At 46.5% G+C, this 18,347-nt stretch overlaps 1 protein-coding gene across 1 annotated transcript in view; it reads left to right on the top strand.

Annotated features, from left to right (window-relative positions):
• The first annotated feature begins 942 nt into the window (after positions 1 to 942).
• NLRP8 (NLR family pyrin domain containing 8) overlaps positions 943 to 18,347 on the top strand; it is a 39,570-nt gene continuing 22,165 nt past the window's right edge. Inside the window, 4 exon segments of the mRNA XM_003277209.2 lie at positions 943 to 1,309; positions 5,513 to 5,587; positions 7,156 to 8,755; positions 14,979 to 15,149. Coding sequence (XP_003277257.2) covers positions 943 to 1,309; positions 5,513 to 5,587; positions 7,156 to 8,755; positions 14,979 to 15,149 — 2,213 coding nt within the window.

Here is an 18,347-nt window from a genome sequence, read left to right as displayed (position 1 = left end):
GAATAATGGTCTCCGGCTCTGTCTATGTTCCTGCAAAGGTCATGATCTCATTCTTTTTTATGGCTGCATAGTATTCCATGGTGTTTATGTACCACATTTTTTTATCTGGTCTATCACTGATGGGCATTTAAGTTGATTACATGTCTTTGCTATTGTGAATAGTGCTGCAATGAACATACTCAGGCATGTGTCTTTATAATAGAATGATTTATATTCCTTTGGATATATATCCAGTAATGGGATTGCTGAGTTGAATGGTAGTTCTCTTTTTAGGTCTTTGAGGAGTTGCCCCACCATCATCCATAGTAGTTGAACTAATTTACACTCCCACACACAATGTATAAGTGTTCCTTTTTCTCTGCGACTTCGCCAGCATCTGTTATTGCTTGACTTTTTAATAATCACCATTCTGACTGGTGTGAGATGATATCTCATTGTGGTTTTGATTTGCATTTCTCTAATACATGATCTATGTTTTAAGAATAAAAACTTTGTTGAATTTGAGATCACTTTTAATCTAATGGAGCCTTCTAACCAACCACATATTTTCTAGATTTTAGCTTCACTGAATTATTTTACCTGCTTCTAATTTTTCTTTTTGCTAAACCTTTTGTGAAGGCTTTGATATTTTGCTTGCCTCTTCCCCAAAAGGAGGCATAGAGAATAAAAACTACAAACAATCCATTAGTCTAATGGACTAATCCCAAACATTCAATGCATCTTCAGTTTTTCCACAAGGCAGAGAATCTTTGAGGAAAGGAGGTAAAGGGAGTGCCTGGCACGCAGAATACCTGCCAAGTAAGCATTACATGAATCTGTCTTCTTGGGTGGTGTTTTCATCTTCTTGTTTTATTGTTTTATGTCTCCACAGGTCTCGTGTTTCTCTCTTCCTATCGGTTGTCTTTATCGTGGACACTGAGGTGTTCTCTGCCTGGACTAAAGATGAGTGATGTGAATCCACCCTCTGACGCCCCCATTCCCTTTTCATCCTCCTCCACTCACAGTTCTCATACTCCACCCTGGACATTCTCTTGCTACCCTGGCTCCCCATGTGAAAATGGGGTCATGCTGTACATGAGAAATGTGAGCAATGAGGACCTACAATGGTTCAAGCAGTTCTTACTGAATGAGCTCAGTGCTGGCACCATGCCCATCACCTGGGACCAGGTCGAGACAGCCAGTTGGGCAGAGGTGGTTCATCTCTTGATAGAGCGTTTTCCTGGACGACGAGCTTGGGATGTGACTTCGAACATCTTTGCCATTATGAAGTGTGATAAAATGTGTGTTCTAGTACACAGAGAGATAAATGGTGAGTGTTGATCTGGTGGATAAAGTGGAGGTGGGCTTGGCTGCTGGGCAGCTAAATTACTCTAGTCGCCACCCCCATCACTTATTGGCCATCTGAGCAAGAATGCAAATAGTGGAGGAAGTTAATGGATCTAACCCAAAGGCAAAGACTGTCATACAGGCATTTTTTTAATTTCATTTTTTGAGATGGGGTTTCGCTCTTCTTGCCCAGGCTGAAGTGCAATGGCACAATCTTGGCTCACTGCAACCTCCGCCTCCCAGGTACAGGCGATTCTCCTGCCTCAGCCTCCTGAGTAGCTGGGATTACAGGCACCTGCCACCACACCCGGCTAATTTTTTTGTATTTTTAGTAGAGACGGGGTTTCACCATGTTGGCCAGGCTGGTCTCGAACTCCTGACCTCAGGTAATCTGCCTGCCTTGGCCCCACAAAGCGCTGGGATTGCAGGTGTGAGCCACCGCGCCCAGCCCATATGGGCCTATTTTTAAAAAACTTAACTGAATACTGCTTATATGAGGTGAACGTTAAATGAAGACATAGAGAAGTAGAAAGTAAAATAGTGGAAAAGCAAATGTTATGGGAACAGTAAGCAGAAGAAAGCTGGTATAGCTATGGTGATGTCAGGAGTGCTGACAAGCAAGAAGGTTAAAGACTTTAAAAAGCCATTTCGCAGCAACAAAGGGTGAATCCCACAGGAGGATATTGTAATCCAAAACCTCATCTTCAATATGTATAAAGCAGAGCTGGACTACAGTCGTCCCCTTATCCAAGGTTTTGCTTTCTGAAGTTCGGGTCGATCATGGCCAAAAATAGATGAGTACAGTACAGTGAGATATTCTGAGACAGAGAGAGACCACATTTACATACTGTTTATGACAGTGTAGTATTATAATTGTTCTATTTCATTATTATTGTTAATCTCTTACTGTACCTAATTTATAATTTAAACTTTTATCATAGATCAGTATGTATTTTTTTTCTATTTTGAGATGGAGTCTTCATTCTGTCACCCAGGCTGGAGTGCAGTGGTGTGATCTCAGCTCACTGCAACCTCCACCTCCCAGGTTCAAGCAATTCTCATGCCTCAGCCTCCCTAGTAGCTGGGATTACAGGTGCGCACCACCACGCCCGGCTAATTTTTGTATTTTTAGTAGAGACGGGGTTTCACCATGTTGGTCGGGCTGGTTTCAAACTCCTGACCTTAGGTGATTTGCCTTCCTCCGCCTCCCAAAGTGCTGGAATTACAGGTGTGAGCCACCACGCCCGGCCTAGATATGTATTCTTAAAAAATCAGTATCTACATGGTTCAGTACTATCCACAGTTTCAGATATCCACCGGAGATCTTGGAACATAGACCCTGCAGAGAAGGGGGAACTACTGTATTAAAGGAAAAATACACCAATCCAGAAACGTGATAGGAGCTGTGAACCCGCCTGTCCCAATAGCTGATGTTACAAGTAGTCAGTCTCATCAGTAAGAATGGAGAAGACGTCAGCTCCACAATTTTAAACATAAACAACAGGAGAGTGGGTGCCCTATGTCTCCTTAGCCACTGGCACCCCAGCAGCTGGCTCAGCACCTAGCATGTCATAGGTGCTCAAATATCAGATGGCTAGAGAGTGATTGATTGTGAAAAGGGACTTTCTTTTGATAAGGCAGCCCGGGAAGTCCTCTTTGAGGAAACGATGCTAAGGTTGAGACCTAACACAGGAGGAATTAGCTCATCGTGTATAAAGGAGAGAGGGTCAATGGACAAGAAAATCAGAGGGGATGGAAACCCCGTGACCCAGTGGTAGAGAAAATCTTAGTGTTAAACAGAAAATGTTACTATTTACTAAAACCTGATGAAAAATACACAGAGAGGCCGGGCACGGTGGCTCACGCCTGTAATCCCAGCACTTTGGGAGGCAGAGGTGGGCGGATCACCTAAGGTCAGGAGTTCGAGACCAGCCTGGCCAACATGGTGAAACCCGGTCTCTACTAAAGTACAAAAAAAAAAAATTAGCTGGGCGTGGTGGTGGGCGCCTGTAATCCCAGCTGTTCGGGAGGCTAAGGCAAGAGAATTGCTTGAACCCAGGAGGCGGAGGTTGGAGAGGGCTAAGATCACGCCACTACACTCCAGCCTGGGTGACAAAAGCAAAACTCCATCTCAAGAAACACACACACACACAGATACACACATACACAGTTGATCCTTATTATTCATGGATTCTGTATTCGTGAATGTGCCTACTCATTAAAATGTATTCGTAACCCCCAAATCAATACCTACAGCACTTTCAAGATCATTCCCAGACAGCAACGCAGCAAAAACATCGAGTTGACCTCCCAGCCGAGGTCAAACAAGGCGATGCTCTGCCTTCTGGCTTTAGCTCTCACCCTGTAAGCCGGTGTCATTTCCATGTCTATTTAGTGCCACACTTTTGTGCTTTGAGTTGGTGGTTTTGCTGTTTAAAATAGTACCCAGGCCGGGCACGATGGCTCATGCCTATAATCCCAGCACTTTGGGAGGCTGAGGCGGGAGGATCATGAGGTCAGGAGTTCAAGACCAGCCTGGCTAACATGGTGAAATCCCGTCTCTACTAAAAATACAAAAATTAGCCGGGCGTGGTGGTGCATGCCTGTAGTCCCAGCTACTCGGGAGGCTGAGGCAGAAGAATCGCTTGAACCCAGGAGGCAGAGGTTGCAGTGAGCTGAGATCACACCACTGCACTCCAGCCTGGGCGACAGAGTGAGACTTCGTCTCAAAAAAAAAATAAGAATAAAAATAAAAGTAAAAATGGTACTCAAAACCAGTGCTGATGTGCCTTTCCGTGTTCCTCAGGGCAAGAAGGCCGTGCTGTGCCTTCGGGAGAAAATACACGCGTTAGCTGAGCTTCCTTCAGGCAGGATTTATCAGTGTGGTTGACCATGAGTTCATTGTTAATTAATCAATAATATATACTAAATAAGGTGTCTTTAAACAAAAACACATGTAAAACAAGTTTTTATATTGATCAGTCAATGAAAATGTAACCAGAGACTAGCAGGAAACGAACCCTGCGTTTTCCTGTGAGCAATGGTTCAGTATTAGTGAATTCCGTGTTCACAAGAATTTTATAGACGAGAACTACCACACATAACAAGAATCAATGACTATATGTGTATGTGTGCGCAGAGATATACACGTGTATGTACACATATGTGCACACATACATAGATATTAAGCTAGAAGTTCCTTGATATCCATGGGGGATTGGTTCCAGGCTGTCCCTCAAGGGTACTGAACAAATTCATGGGCGCTCAACTCCTTCACGTAAAATGGCATAGTATTTGCATAGAACCTATACCCATCCTCCGCAGACTTAAAATCACTCTAAATTACTTATAATACCCAGCACAATGTAAATGCTCTGTAAATAGTTGTTATCCTGTATTGGGTTTTTTTATTTTTTTGAGACAAGGTCTTAACTCTATTGCCCAGGTTGGAGTGGAGTGGTCCGATCATGGCTCCCTTCAGCCTCTGCCTCCTGAGCTCAGGCAATCCTCCTGCCTCAGCCTCCTGAGTGGCTAGGACTACAGGCATGCCACCACGCCCGGCTACTTATTTTTTATTTTTTTAGTAGAGTTGAGGTCTTGCCATGTTGCCCAAGCTGGTCTCGAACTCCTTAGCTCAAGCGATCCTCCTGCCTCAGCCTCCCAAAGTGCTCGGATTACAGGCGTGAGCCACAGTGCCCAGCCTTGTATTGGTTTTTTAATTGTATTATTTTATTGTTGTATTTTTATCAGGTTTTTAGTTTATTTTCCATCCTCAGTTGGTTGATTCCACAGATGTAGATCCCGTGGATCTGAAAGGCCGACTGGACACACAGATACACCCCTATGTAGATATTGAACTGTGTATGGATTTTACATACACATATGTGTGTGTGAGTATGTGTGTATTTGTATTTCTCCCTCAGTGTCTGGCGGGGCTATCCATTTATAACATGTTATTGATCACCTTACTCAGTGCATCGTAGAACAACACCTTTTCTCATTTCCTGAAATTGCTGTGATAGAGATAGATCTAGGTGATTTCCTTCTCCCTGAACGGAGGCGCTGAGAGGGTGAGACTCAAGCCATGTGGTTGCTTCTGTCCTGAAAAGGCCATTGGCCCCATGCTGTTTCCCTGCTACCAAGATCTTATCATTCCCGTGGAACAGCCTCCTTTTTTCTGTTCCAGCCATTCTGCCTACCTTGGAACCAGAGGACTTGAATGTGGGAGAAACACAGGTGAATCTGGAGGAAGGAGAATCTGGTATGTGCCTGCATCATGCAGACCCTGGTGAGCAAATGGGCTATGGACTAGGATGAACTGCTCAGTTGCTAGGGCAAGGCAGGTTGTAAGTTACCATGCCCAGTGCTTCTTCTACAATCAGAACCAACATGGCGAAACCCCGTCTCTACTAAAAACACAGAAACTAGCCGGGCATGGTGGCAGGTGCCTGTAATCCCAGCTACTTGGGAGGCTGAGTGAGAAGAATCGCTTGAACCCGGGAGGCGGAGGGTTGCAGTGAGGTGAGATAGCGCCACTGCACTCTTGGGTGGCAGATTGAGACTCCATCTCAAAAATAAAAAATAAAAAAAACAGACACAAACCATTAGCTCAGGGGTCCCCAACCCCCGGGCCATGGACCAGTACCAGTCTGTGGCCTGTTGGGAACCGGGCCACACAGCAGGAGGTGAGTGGCAGGCGAGCGACCGAAGCTTCCTCTGTATTTACAGCTGCTCCCCGTTGCTCACACTGCCTCCTGAGCTCTGCCTCCTGTCAGATCAGCAGCGGCATCAGATTCTCATAGGAGCGCAAACCCTCTCGTGAACTGTGCATGCAAGGGATCTAGGCTGTGCGCTCCTGATAATCTAATGCCTGATCTGTCACCATCTCCCGTCACCCCTGGATGGGACCATCGAGTTGCAGGAAAACAAGCTCAGGGCTCCCAGTGACTACATTATACTGAGTTGTATAATTATTTCATTACATATTGTAATATAATAATAGAAATAAAGCACGCAATAAACGTAATGCACTTGAATTATCCCAAAACCATCCCCTGCCACCTGGTCCATGGAAAACTTGTCTTCCACTTGGGAACCACTTCAATAGAGTGTATCTCTCTTTCTTTCTTTCTCTTTTTTTTTTTTTTTTTTTTTTTTTTTTGAGATGGAGTCTCGCTCTGTCACCCAGGCTGGAGTGCAGTGGCGCGATCTCAGCTCACTGCAACCTTCTGCCTCACGGGTTCAAGTGATTCTCCTGCCTTAGCCTCCTGAGTAGCTGGGATTACAGGCACATGCCACCATGCCCAGCTAACTTTCGTATTTTTAGTAGAGATGGGGTTTCACCATGTTAGCCAGACTGGTCTCAAACTCCTAACCTTGTGATCTGCCCGCCTCGGCCTCCCAAAGTGCTGGGATTACAGGTGCGAGCCGCCGCACCCGGCCCTCCCAAGTATTTCTGATTTGAATGCAGATAACACGGCTAACACTACAGCAGCTGTCTTCTATCTGTGAGGCAAGAAATACAAAGAAAGGGCTGAGAGAATCGTGATGCTGCTGGACCTGAAACTATGGCGCCACTGAACTTAATTTCAACAGCTTTACGCCCGCCATACTTCTCATGTAGAAAACAGTCCTTGTTTTGTTTAAGCCACTTCAAGTTGAGTTTTCTGTTCATTGCTGCTTCCTCATTGACGCAGCAGTATCAGGAAAGGATGCAAGGGCATCACGGGGCCTCAAGTAGACATCGAGACTGGTTTTCTTATTGCTCTGTTAGTTCTCACGATTCACTCTGATGTCATACCCTTTATTTCTCCCATCTCACAAATCTAGATAAAATATGGCAGTACAAATTGAATGTGATGGAAAAGTATTTCCCCATACGGGACACAATGACTTGGCCTGGAAACCAGAGGGACTTCTTCTACCAAGATGTACACAGGCACGAGGAGTACTTCCCATGCCTGCTTCTGCCCAAAAGACCCCAGGGTAGACAGCCCAAGACCGTGGTCATACAGGGAGCTCCGGGGATTGGAAAAACAATCCTGGCCAAAAAGGTGATGTATGAGTGGGCCAGAAACAAGTTCTACGCCCACAAGCCCTGGTGTGCTTTCTACTTCCATTGCCAAGAGGTGAACCAGACGACAGACCAGAGCTTCTCCGAGCTGATTGAGCACAAGTGGCCTGGATCACAGGACCTCGTGTCAAAGATTATGTCCAAACCCGACCAACTTCTGCTGCTCTTGGATGGCTTTGAGGAGCTCACATCTACCCTCATCGACAGACTGGAGGACCTGAGTGAAGACTGGAGGCAGAAATTGCCTGGGTCTGTCCTACTGAGCAGTTTGCTGAGCAAAACGATGCTTCCAGAGGCCACGCTACTGATCATGATAAGATTTACCTCTTGGCAGACATGCAAGCCTTTGCTGAAATGTCCCTCTCTCGTAACCCTTCCGGGGTTTAATACGATGGAAAAAATCAAGTATTTCCAGATGTATTTTGGACACACAGAGGAGGGAGACCAAGTGTTGAGTTTTGCCATGGAAAACACCATTCTCTTCTCCATGTGCCGGGTCCCTGTGGTTTGCTGGATGGTCTGCTCTGGTCTGAAACAGCAAATGGAGAGAGGAAACAACCTCACACAGGCATGTCCAAATGCCACCTCTGTGTTCGTCCGGTATATTTCTAGCTTGTTTCCCACCAGAGCTGAGAACTTTTCCAGAAAGATCCACCAAGCGCAACTGGAAGGTCTGTGTCACTTGGCCGCAGACAGCATGTGGCACAGGAAATGGGTGTTAGGTAAAGAAGATCTTGAGGAAGCCAAGTTGGATCAGACGGGAGTCACCGCCTTCCTTGGCATGAGTGTTCTTCGAAGAATTGCAGGTGAGGAAGACCACTACGCCTTTACCCTCGTGATTTTTCAGGAATTTTTTGCGGCCTTGTTTTATGTTCTCTGTTTCCCACAAAGACTCAAAAATTTTCATGTGTTGAACCACGTGAATATCCAGCGCCTGATAGCAAGTCCCAGAGGAAGCAAAAGCTATCTCTCTCACATGGGAGTTTTCTTATTCGGTTTTCTGAACGAGGCCTGCGCTTCGGCCGTGGAACAGTCATTCCGATGCAAGGTGTCTTTCGGCAATAAGAGGAAACTGCTGAAAGTCATACCTCTGTTGCATAAATGTGACCCACCTTCTCCGTGCGGTGGGGTCCCGCAGTTATTCTACTGTCTGCACGAAATCCGGGAGGAAGTCTTTATAAGCCAAGCCCTAAATGATTATCATAAAGTTGTCTTGAGAATTGGCAACAACAAAGAAGTTCAAGTGTCTGCTTTTTGCCTGAAGCGCTGTCAATATTTGCAGGAGGTGGAACTGACCGTCACCCTGAACTTCATGAACGTGTGGAAGCTCAGCTCCAGCTCCCAACCTGGCTCTGAGTAAGTGCTTCCGTCTCTCCTTGGGTAGCCCGTCCTACCCAGGGGCCTTGACTACAGTTTCCCGGGTGTTTAGGGGTTCAATCTGCAAACCTTTCTGATCTCTTCCCTAACCTAGTTTGCACGGTACTTCTGTTGTTTTGTTTTGTTTTGTTTTTTGAGACAGAGTCTCACTCTGTTGCCCAGGCTGGAGTGCAGTGGTGCAATCTCAGCTCACTGCAACCTCCGCCTTCTGGGTTCAAGCGATTCTCCTGCCTCAGCCTCCCGAGTAGCTAGGATTACAGACACGTGCCACTGCACCCGGGTAATTTTAGCATTTTTAGTAGAGACGGGGTTTCACCATGTTGGCCAGGCTGGTCTCGAACTCCTGAGCTCAGGTGATCCACCCGCCTCGGCCTCCCAAATTGCTGGGATTACAGGCATGAGCCATCACACCCGGCCAGTACTTCTGTCTTAAGACAAACATGTGTCTAGGGTGATACACATTTGTTTTACAAACTGTCCCAGTTTGTTTAGGATTAAGGAGATTTCTCCGACCCAGGACTTTGTTTTACTGCCAGGACTGAAGGTGTTCCTCCGATATAGGACTTTCCGTGCTAAACTGGGAGAATTCAGGGCAAAACGAGATACCTTGTTCACCCTCCCTCCCTCTGTGCTGCATGCCCATGAAGATGGGACCTTGCTTCATCTATCACTCCTACTTCTGTTTTTGAGACAGGGTCTCTTTCTGTCACTCAGGAGGGCAGTGGTACGATCGTGGCTCACTGCAACCTCAACCTCCTGGGCTCAAACGATTCTCCCACCTCAGCCTCCCAGGTATCTGGAATCGCAGGCATGCATCACCATGCCTGGCTAATTTTTAATTTTTTTGGAGAGACGAGGTTTCCCTATGTTACCCAGGATAATCTCCAACTCCTGGCCTCAAGCAATCTTCCCACCTTGGCCTCCCAAAGCACTGGAATTACAGGCATGAGGCACTGCGCCCAGCCTCACTCCTACTTTTGTGTATCAGAAGCTTTTGGTCTCAAGGAAAGTGCTGTCTAATGGAACTTAACGTGATGATGGAGACATCCTGAATCTGTCTTATCCAATATGGGAACCACCGGCCACAGGCAACCACTGAGCTCTTGGAATGTGGCTGGTGTGACCAAGCGAATGAACGTTTACATTTTATTTAACTTTAGTGAATTTAAATGTAGATAGCTACATGCAGCTAGCAGCTACCATATCAGACAGCACACCTCTAGAGGGTCTTTCTTTCCATGTAAAAATATATTTTCCACCTTGAATTAAAAGAGACAGGCTGGGTGCCATGGCTCATGCCTGTAATCCCAGCACTTTGGGAGGCCGAGGCAGGTGGATCACTTGAGGCCAGGAGTTCCAGACCAGGCTGGCCAACATGGCAAAACCCCGTTTCTACTAAAAATACAAAAATTAGCCAGGCATGGTGGTGGGCACCTGTAATCCCAGCTACTCGGGAGGCTGAGGCAGGAGAATCACTTGAACCCAGGAGGCGGAGGCTGCAGTTAGCCAAGATAGCGCCACTATCTCAAAAAAGAAAAAAAAAAAAAAAAAATATATATATATATATATATCATAAGGTTGTTAAATGTGTTAAAATCTACAACACACTGAATAAATCCAGTCCTTCATTTAGTGCTCAGCAGATACAAACTGTTAGCACTCATGTAATTCCTCATCCCCTTCACTTGACCAAAACTCTTCCGGAAGATCTTTATTTTGGCAAATGTAATGGATTTCTTTTTCTTAAGAAGTGTCCAAAAGCACTGACTACTCATTTCTTCATATTGGTTGATATTTATTTGGCATTTGCCATATAGCAGACACAATGTCAAGCACTTGCTTTATGTGAATTATTTCTCCCTTCAACTCCATGATGCACTGGAGGTCAGGTGTGTGAAGCACCTTGTCCAAGGTCACACATCTGGTCGAAGCTAAGATGAGCTAAAATTTGACCCCAGTGGCTGTGATGAGAAGAGAGAGGCGATTTAGACTGACGCCTGGCAGGAGAGGGGACATCGTCCTTCTGCTGCACAGTGGAAATGCCTTCTTGTTCCTTAACTGCTCTGCATAAAGGAGCCACAATCTCTTCCAGATTCCTGTCTTTCCATGAAAGACTGCATAAGTCTTCAGCATATGGATTTGTAGCACTAATGTTCATCCTAGACATATACTGGTCTAGTGTGTGGATAGATAAGTAAAAGTTGATCTCTCCTTATGTGATGAGACATTTAAATTTTAAGTAATTTAAGTTCTGTTCCGTTCTTCAGCATGACAAGCAGTGTGCAGGGGCTCCTCAGCCATGGCTGAGTTTCTCCAGGGCAGAGGTAAGCAAGCTACAGCCAGGAGGCCAAACCCAGCTTTCTGCTTGTTTAGGTAAATACAGTTTGACTGGAGCCCGGCCATGCTTGTGACGTATTGTCTGTGACTGTTACCACACTGCCGCGGCAGGATTGAGTCATTGCCAGGAAATTCACGGCCAGCAAAGCTGAAAATATTTGCTACCTGGTCAATTACAGGAAAAGTTTGCCAACCCCTGCTCTGGCGTATATTTTTATCTATTGTCTTATTATTTTTTGTAGAGATGGGGGTCTCACTTTGTTACCCAGCCTGGTCTTGATCTCCTGGGCTCAAGCGATCCTCTCGCCTCTGCCCGCCAAAGTGCTGGGGTTACAGGCGTGAACCACCGCATCCAGCCAGGGCCTATTTTTTGTTTTTTGTTTGTTTGTTTGTTTGTTTTGAGATGGAGTCTCGCTCTATCGCCCAGGCTGGAGTGCAGTGGTGAGGTCTCGGCTCACTGCAACCTCCGCCTCCCAGGTTCACGCCATTCTCCTGCCTCAGCCTCCCGAGTAGCTGGGACTACAGCTGCCCGCCAACACGCCCAGCTAATTTTTTGTATTTTTAATGGAGATGGGGTTTCACTATGTTAGCCAGGATGGTCTCGATCTCGTGACCTCATGATCTGCTTGCCTCGGCCTCCCAAAGTGCTGGGATTACAGGTGTGAGCCACCGCGCCCAGCCAGGGTGTATTTTTTGTTTTTTGTATATATGTTTGTTTGTTTGTTTGTTTTGAGACAGTCTTGCTCTGTCGCCCAGGCTGGAGTGCATTGGTGCAATCTCAGCTCACTGCAAGGTCCACCTCCCGGGTTCACACCATTCTCCTGCCTCAACCTCCTGAGTAGCTGGGACTACAGGTGCCCGCCACCACGCCTGGCTAATTTTTTGTATTTTTTAGTAGAGATGGGGTTTCCCCCTGTTAGTCAGAGTGGTCTCGATCTCCTGACCTCGTGATCCGCCCTGCTCGGGCTCCCAAAGTGCTGGGATTATAGGCTTGAGCCACCGTGCCCGGCCAGGGTGTATTTTGGTTTTTTTTTTTTTTTTTTTTTTTTGAGACGGAGTCTTGCTCTATGCCCCAGGCTGGAGTGCGGTGGCGCGATCTTGGCTCACTGCAAGCTCCGCCTCCCGGGTTCACACCATTCTCCTGCCTCAGCCTCCCGAGTAGCTGGGACTACAGGCGCCCGCCAACACACCCGGCTAATTTTTTGTATTTTTAGTAGAGACGGGGTTTCACTGTGTTAGCCAGGATGGTCTCGATCTCCTGACCTCGTGATCCGCCTGCCTCGGCCTCCCAAAGTGCTGGGATTACAGGCTTGAGCCACCGCGCCCAGCCGTATTTTGTTTTTAAAGGAATTGCTGCATCATGAGATATGTGCACATCACATCTCTAACTTTATCAGCATGGATATCACTTCATATTTCTTGGGTATGTCCCTGAACCAAACTGAGGGTCAGGCTGCTTATTCTCACAGCCCAATAACGAGACGCAGATGAACTGGGAAAGAAGAGAGTTTATTTCTGTAACTGGGTGCACAGGGAGAAGGCCAAGAAATATCGCCAGACCAACTAAAAATTACAAAGTTTCCAGAGCTTATATGCCTTCTAAGCTATATGTGTACGTGTAAGTGTGCATTCCTCTAAAGACATAAGTGATTAGCTTCTTTTAATCTATAACTAAGGTCTGAGTCCTGAAGACCTCCCTCCAGAGCCTTAGTAAATTTACTTAAATAGATGGGTCCAGGTGCTGGGGTGATTACCCTTATCTTGTCTCCTGCTAAATCATGGAGACTTGGGGAGTTCCTTCAGACCCCAGTAAAACTTGTTTGTGGAGGTCTGGGGAGTTTCTTCAGACCCCCGATAAAAACTTGCTTAATCCTGAATAGGTCCTGTTGAGAATTCCTTCATTATCTTGTCATACCTCAAGGCCCAGGAAAGGCCTGGGCAAAACTCTTGATGGGCTTTTGTTATATTCCAGCCTCTGTGTGAGGGCACTGGCTCTGTCAGCTTTTAATATTTAACTTACCCACTCAGTCAGTGCTGAAACAGTTGTGACGGAGGCCCTGCCCGCTCAGCTGCTGGCGAGACCTGGCCTGCCACAGGTAGGATGAATTCTGTTCACTCAGATATTGAATGGCTACATCAGACCGTGTTTTTTTCATGTCTACTCCCAACTTATGTGGGCAATTCCAACACACTCCACAAAATCACATTCAAGGGGCCCTCCAGTCCCTGAAGACCTTTTATTAGGGAGGGGAAGAAACACCAGAGCTTGATGTTCAACCTGGTGATAACTGTTGGTCACCCGACTAAGACCTCAAGCATCTAACCACAATGAATCACAATGTCTTTCTGTGATGCTGCGTAAAGACCTGACATCCGTGGAAATCTTAAGACACGACATATTTCTTTCATGTTGTTTAGTCCATTGACCACTTTTATATGGGTTCCTGCAGGGAGTTGATATCATTCTTACTTATTTGCATTTCTATGTATTTGACAGATGTGAAAATGGATGAATCTATTTCATGGGATTTAAGTTTTATGCAAAAATTACACACTAGTGTAAATATTCCAAAAATTGCTTTTTCATCTCATGTGTCTTGGCAATGTCCATACATGCCATTTTCAATGAAGTATTCTTTGAAAAATAGGTGTGCTAGAGATGACTAAACTACTTCCCCCTTGACATACTTTTGGGTTGCTTTCAACTATTTCTTTTTTTTTTTTGAGACAGAGTCTCGCACTGTCACCCGGGCTGGAGTGCAGTGGCACAATCTTGGCTCACTGCAACCTCCGCCTCCCAGGTTCAAGCAATTCTCTTTGCCTCAGCCTCCCAAGTAGCTGGGATTACAGGTGCCCACCACCACACCTGTATAATTTTTTTGTATTTTTAGTAGAGACTGGGTTTCACTATGTTGGCCAGGCTGGTCTCAAACTCCTGGCCTGGTGATCCACCAGTCTTGGCCTCCCAGAGTGCTGGGATTACAACGTGAGCCACCGTGCCTGGCCACTTTCAACTATTTCTTTAATGCAACCAACAACAATCTTCACATGTGTATCTCGGTCAGCCAACCTGAAAGAAGGTTGGGGGAAGGATGAGAGATAGTCAGCAGGTCCTTCTGCCGCCAAACTACATGCCAGTCTAGCTCTGGATTTTTCTTTCTTGTACTCACTGTATCAAAAAGATTAATTTTTCCTTTATTCTGATCCCATTTTTTAAAAAATAAGAATTATATATACACAGGGTAAGAATGTAGATACAGAATGTAATTCAATCTCTGCCCTCCACATAAGTCTCATGTAATTAAAAAAGCAATTCCTGGCTAGGCACGGTGATTCACGCCTGTAACCCTAGCATTTTGGGAGGCCAAGGCAGGAGGATCGCTTGAGCCCAGGAATTCAAGACCAGCCTGGGTAACATGGGGAATCCCTGTTTCTACAAAAAATACAAAAATGAGTCAGGTGTGGTGGTGTGTGCCTGTAACCCCAGCTCCTCAGGAAGCTGAAGTGGATCACCTGAGCCCGGGAGTTAGAGGCTGCAGCTAGCTGTGTTCAGACCACTATACTCCACCCGGGGTGGCAGAGTGATACCTTGTCTCAAATATAAATAAATAAAAAATAAAGGCAACTTCCTTTTTTCCAAGTCATGGGAAAATACAAGGCTCTTATTTGCGACCACGAGTCTTCCTGGAATGAAATGAGAAACCTCGTGATGGTTTTTCTGAGTGCTTTATTTTAATGAGGATGTCTTAGAGTCACTAGGGGCCTATGGCCCTAACCAGGGTAGGGAGCACCAGCCCTGGGGTTTCCTAGTAGATTTTCTCCAGTTTAACAAAGAGGTGTTTTCTCTCTTCTCCCTTCCATGTAGAGCACCAGAGAGCAATGGGCTCCATCGCTGGTGGCAAGACTTATGCTCTGTGTTTGCAACGAATGATAAGCTGGAAGTCCTGACTATGACCAACAGTGTTTTGGGGCCTCCTTTTTTGAAGGCTCTTGCTGCCGCACTGAGGCACCCTCAGTGCAAACTGCAAAAGCTACTGTGAGTATAGCACAAATCCCACCGGAAGGAACTTCATGGAGATGGTCTGTTCCCCATCTACTTTCTTCATTCCCTCTCCACTCACACTAGACTTCCGGAAGGCACCCATGTCCAGCCTTGGATGGAGGCACAGGGGGAGTGAGTCATGGGGTGCGTGGTGAGGGAAACCCCACATGGGAGCCAGGCTGACGGCTCGACCTGTCTCTAGTTACTATTAGCTTGGTGCAAATGCCATTGCAGTTTTTGCCACTAGTGACACTTCCACCAACTTAACAGCTCTGTGTCCTTAAGTGAACGGTGTACACAGTGGCTCATGGAATTCCTGACATCTCCCTGGTGCACTTCAATGCGCCCATCCATAAAACGATCAGCCTGGTGCTGTGGCTCACGCCTGTTCACTTCCGCTCAGGTATTCGAGACTAGTCCCAGCTACCTGGGAGGCTGAGGTGGGAGGATCACCCGAGCCCAGGGGGCAGAGCTTGCAGTGATGGTGAGCCGTGATCTGGCCACTGCACTCCAGCCTGGGCGACAGAGCGAGGCCCTCTCTCAAAACAAACAATAAATAAAATTAAATGATCATCACGACGGAGAGATGAAATGCAGTCCCGCACGTGAAGCCTGCAGGACCGTACCCAGAGCAGAATCAGCACTGTGTAACCCAGGGTGTGGTGGTTACTCTCTGGAGGGACACCGCCTTACAGAAGCCACGTGTGACCTGAGCACTGAGTAGGGCTCACCACTGCATTCCTTTGAAGTATTAATATGTACTATTATCCCCCGCTTTTTTTTTAAACGGAGTCTCATTCTGTTGTCCAGGCTGGAGTGCAGTGGCTGGATCTCTGCTCACTGCGATCTCCCCCTCCAGGGTTCAAGCAATTCTCTTGCCTCAGCCTCCCGAGCAGCTGGGACTACAGGAATGCACCACCATGCCCGGCTAATTTTTGTATTTTTAGTAGAGATGGGGTTTCACCATGTTGGTCAGGCTGGTTTCGAACTCCTGACCTCAAGTGGTCTGCCCTCCTCGGCCTCCCAAGGTGCTGGGATTACAGATGTGAGCCACATGCCCAGCTCCCATTTTTTAGCAAAGTGAGAGCTGGAGAGGTTAAGTGATTTATCTAAGATCCTGCGGCTGACAAGCCTTAGGTAAATCACTCCACCACAGACAGCCTGAAGCTCATCTTCACCAACACTGTGTGCTTCTCTAACACACCACTGTTAGCAGGTGCCTGCATGGGGTAAGCCTCACCAAAGAGGGCACATTTGAACTGGGTTGGAAAGGATGAGATTTACATGGAGGAGGAGAAACACTATTTCATTTTTTTTCCAAGTAGGGTCTTGCTCCTTTGCCCAGGCTGGAGTACAGTGGCGTGATCATGGCTCACTGCAACCTTGACCTCCTGACCTCAGCCTCTCGAGTAGCTGGGGCCACAGGCATATCCCACCATTGCCCAGCTAATTTTTTTTTTAATTTTTTGTAGAGACAAGGTCTCCCTAGGTTGCCCAGGCTGGTTTCGAACTGCTGATCTTAAGTGATCCATCTGTCTCAGCCTCCCAAAGTGCTGGGATTATAGGTGTGAGCCACTGCACGCAGCCACTATTTTTTATAAGGTAAGAGTGAGCGTGTATGCATTGCCCACCATCTGCTAGGCTATCTTAGGTTCTTTGCACATGAATGCTCTTAAAAGTCATCCCAAGCAGTAGGTGTCCCTATTTCACAGATGAAGAAACTGAGGCATGAGGTTACATCGTTACTAAGCGGTAAAATCTGGCTCTAGAATCAGTTCTCTTAGCCACCACTCCACGCGCCATCTCTCCAGAGTTTTTAAGATCCAAAAACCCGATAATTCACCGTGTGAACCACTGGCCCCTTCCTTGAAATAAGCCACCAGGCACCACATGGCCCCTGGCCATTATCAGATATATTTTCTCTCCTGTTATTATAATAGTTATCATTCGCTCCTGCTTACTGAGTGCCTACTATGTGACAAGTAATGGGCTGAGAATTTCATGGGATTAATTCTCACAGCCATTCTAAGGAGAAAATGTCATTTGCTCTCCCCTGTAGACCTGAAACTGAACTTTAGAGAGGTTACGTGACTTGTGAAAGACGATGCGACTAGGGATACTGAGCTGAGCTGAGAACTCAGTTCTGAATTCCATGTTGCACAGAAGGGGCCCCTCCTTATGGACTCACTGAATGTAGATGAAATAGCCGGTCGGGTGCAGTGGCTCACACCTGTAATCCCAGCACTTTCGGAAGCCAAGGTGGGCAGATTGCCTGAGCTCAGGAGTTCGTGACCAGCCTGAGCAACACGGTGAAACCCCGTCTCTACTAAAAATATAAAAATTAGCTGGGTGTGGTGGCACGCATCTGTAATCCCAGCTACTTGGGAGGCTGAGGCAGGAGAATTGCCTGAACCTGGGAGGCGGAGATTGCAGTGAGCCAAGATTGTGCCACTGCACTCCAGCCTGGGTAACAAAGCAAGACTCTGTCTCAAAAAAAAAAAGAACTAGTTAGCCACCTCCACTGTGGTGATGGCGTCACGAATATATGCATAGTCCAAACTCATCAAATTGTATATGTTAAATATATGCAGGTTTTTAATATCAATTATACCTCAAGAAAACTGTTTTTAAACAACTAATTAGAAAGAAAGAGATGCAGCAGCAAACATAAGCTTTAGAGGTGCAGGGCAAATCTGTGTCCCTGGTTTTAGAAAAGGAGCGTGATGGCCAGGAGTGGTGGCTCATGACTGTAGTCCCAACACTTTGGGAGGCTGAGCCAGTAGGATCACTTGAGGCCAGGAGTGGAAGAGCAGCCTGGACAACATAGTGAGACCCCATATCTATAAAAATTTTTCAAAAAAGAAAGTAGATCAGAAAGTTGAGCTTTGTAGGCCGGGTGCAGTGGCTCATGCCTGTAATCCCAGCACTTTGGGAGGCCAAGGCAGGCAGATGACTTGAGGCCAGGAGTTCAAGACCAGCCTGGCCTACATAATAAAACCTTGTCTCTACTAAAAATACAAAAATTAGCCAGGCGTGGTAGCGGGTGCCTGTAGTCCCAGCTACTTGGGAGGCTGAGGCAGGAGAATCACTTGGGAAGGAGAGGTTGCAGTGAGCTGAGATGGCACCACTGCACTCCAGCCTGGGCAACAGAGTGAGACTCCGTCTCACAAGAAAAAAAAAAAAAGCTAAACT

Source organism: Nomascus leucogenys, chromosome 10 (genome assembly GCF_006542625.1).
Source record: "Nomascus leucogenys isolate Asia chromosome 10, Asia_NLE_v1, whole genome shotgun sequence".
Lineage (NCBI taxonomy): Eukaryota > Metazoa > Chordata > Mammalia > Primates > Hylobatidae > Nomascus > Nomascus leucogenys.
The sequence above is the reverse complement of the archived record's forward strand: the minus strand, read 5'-3'. Positions and strand labels throughout refer to the sequence as shown.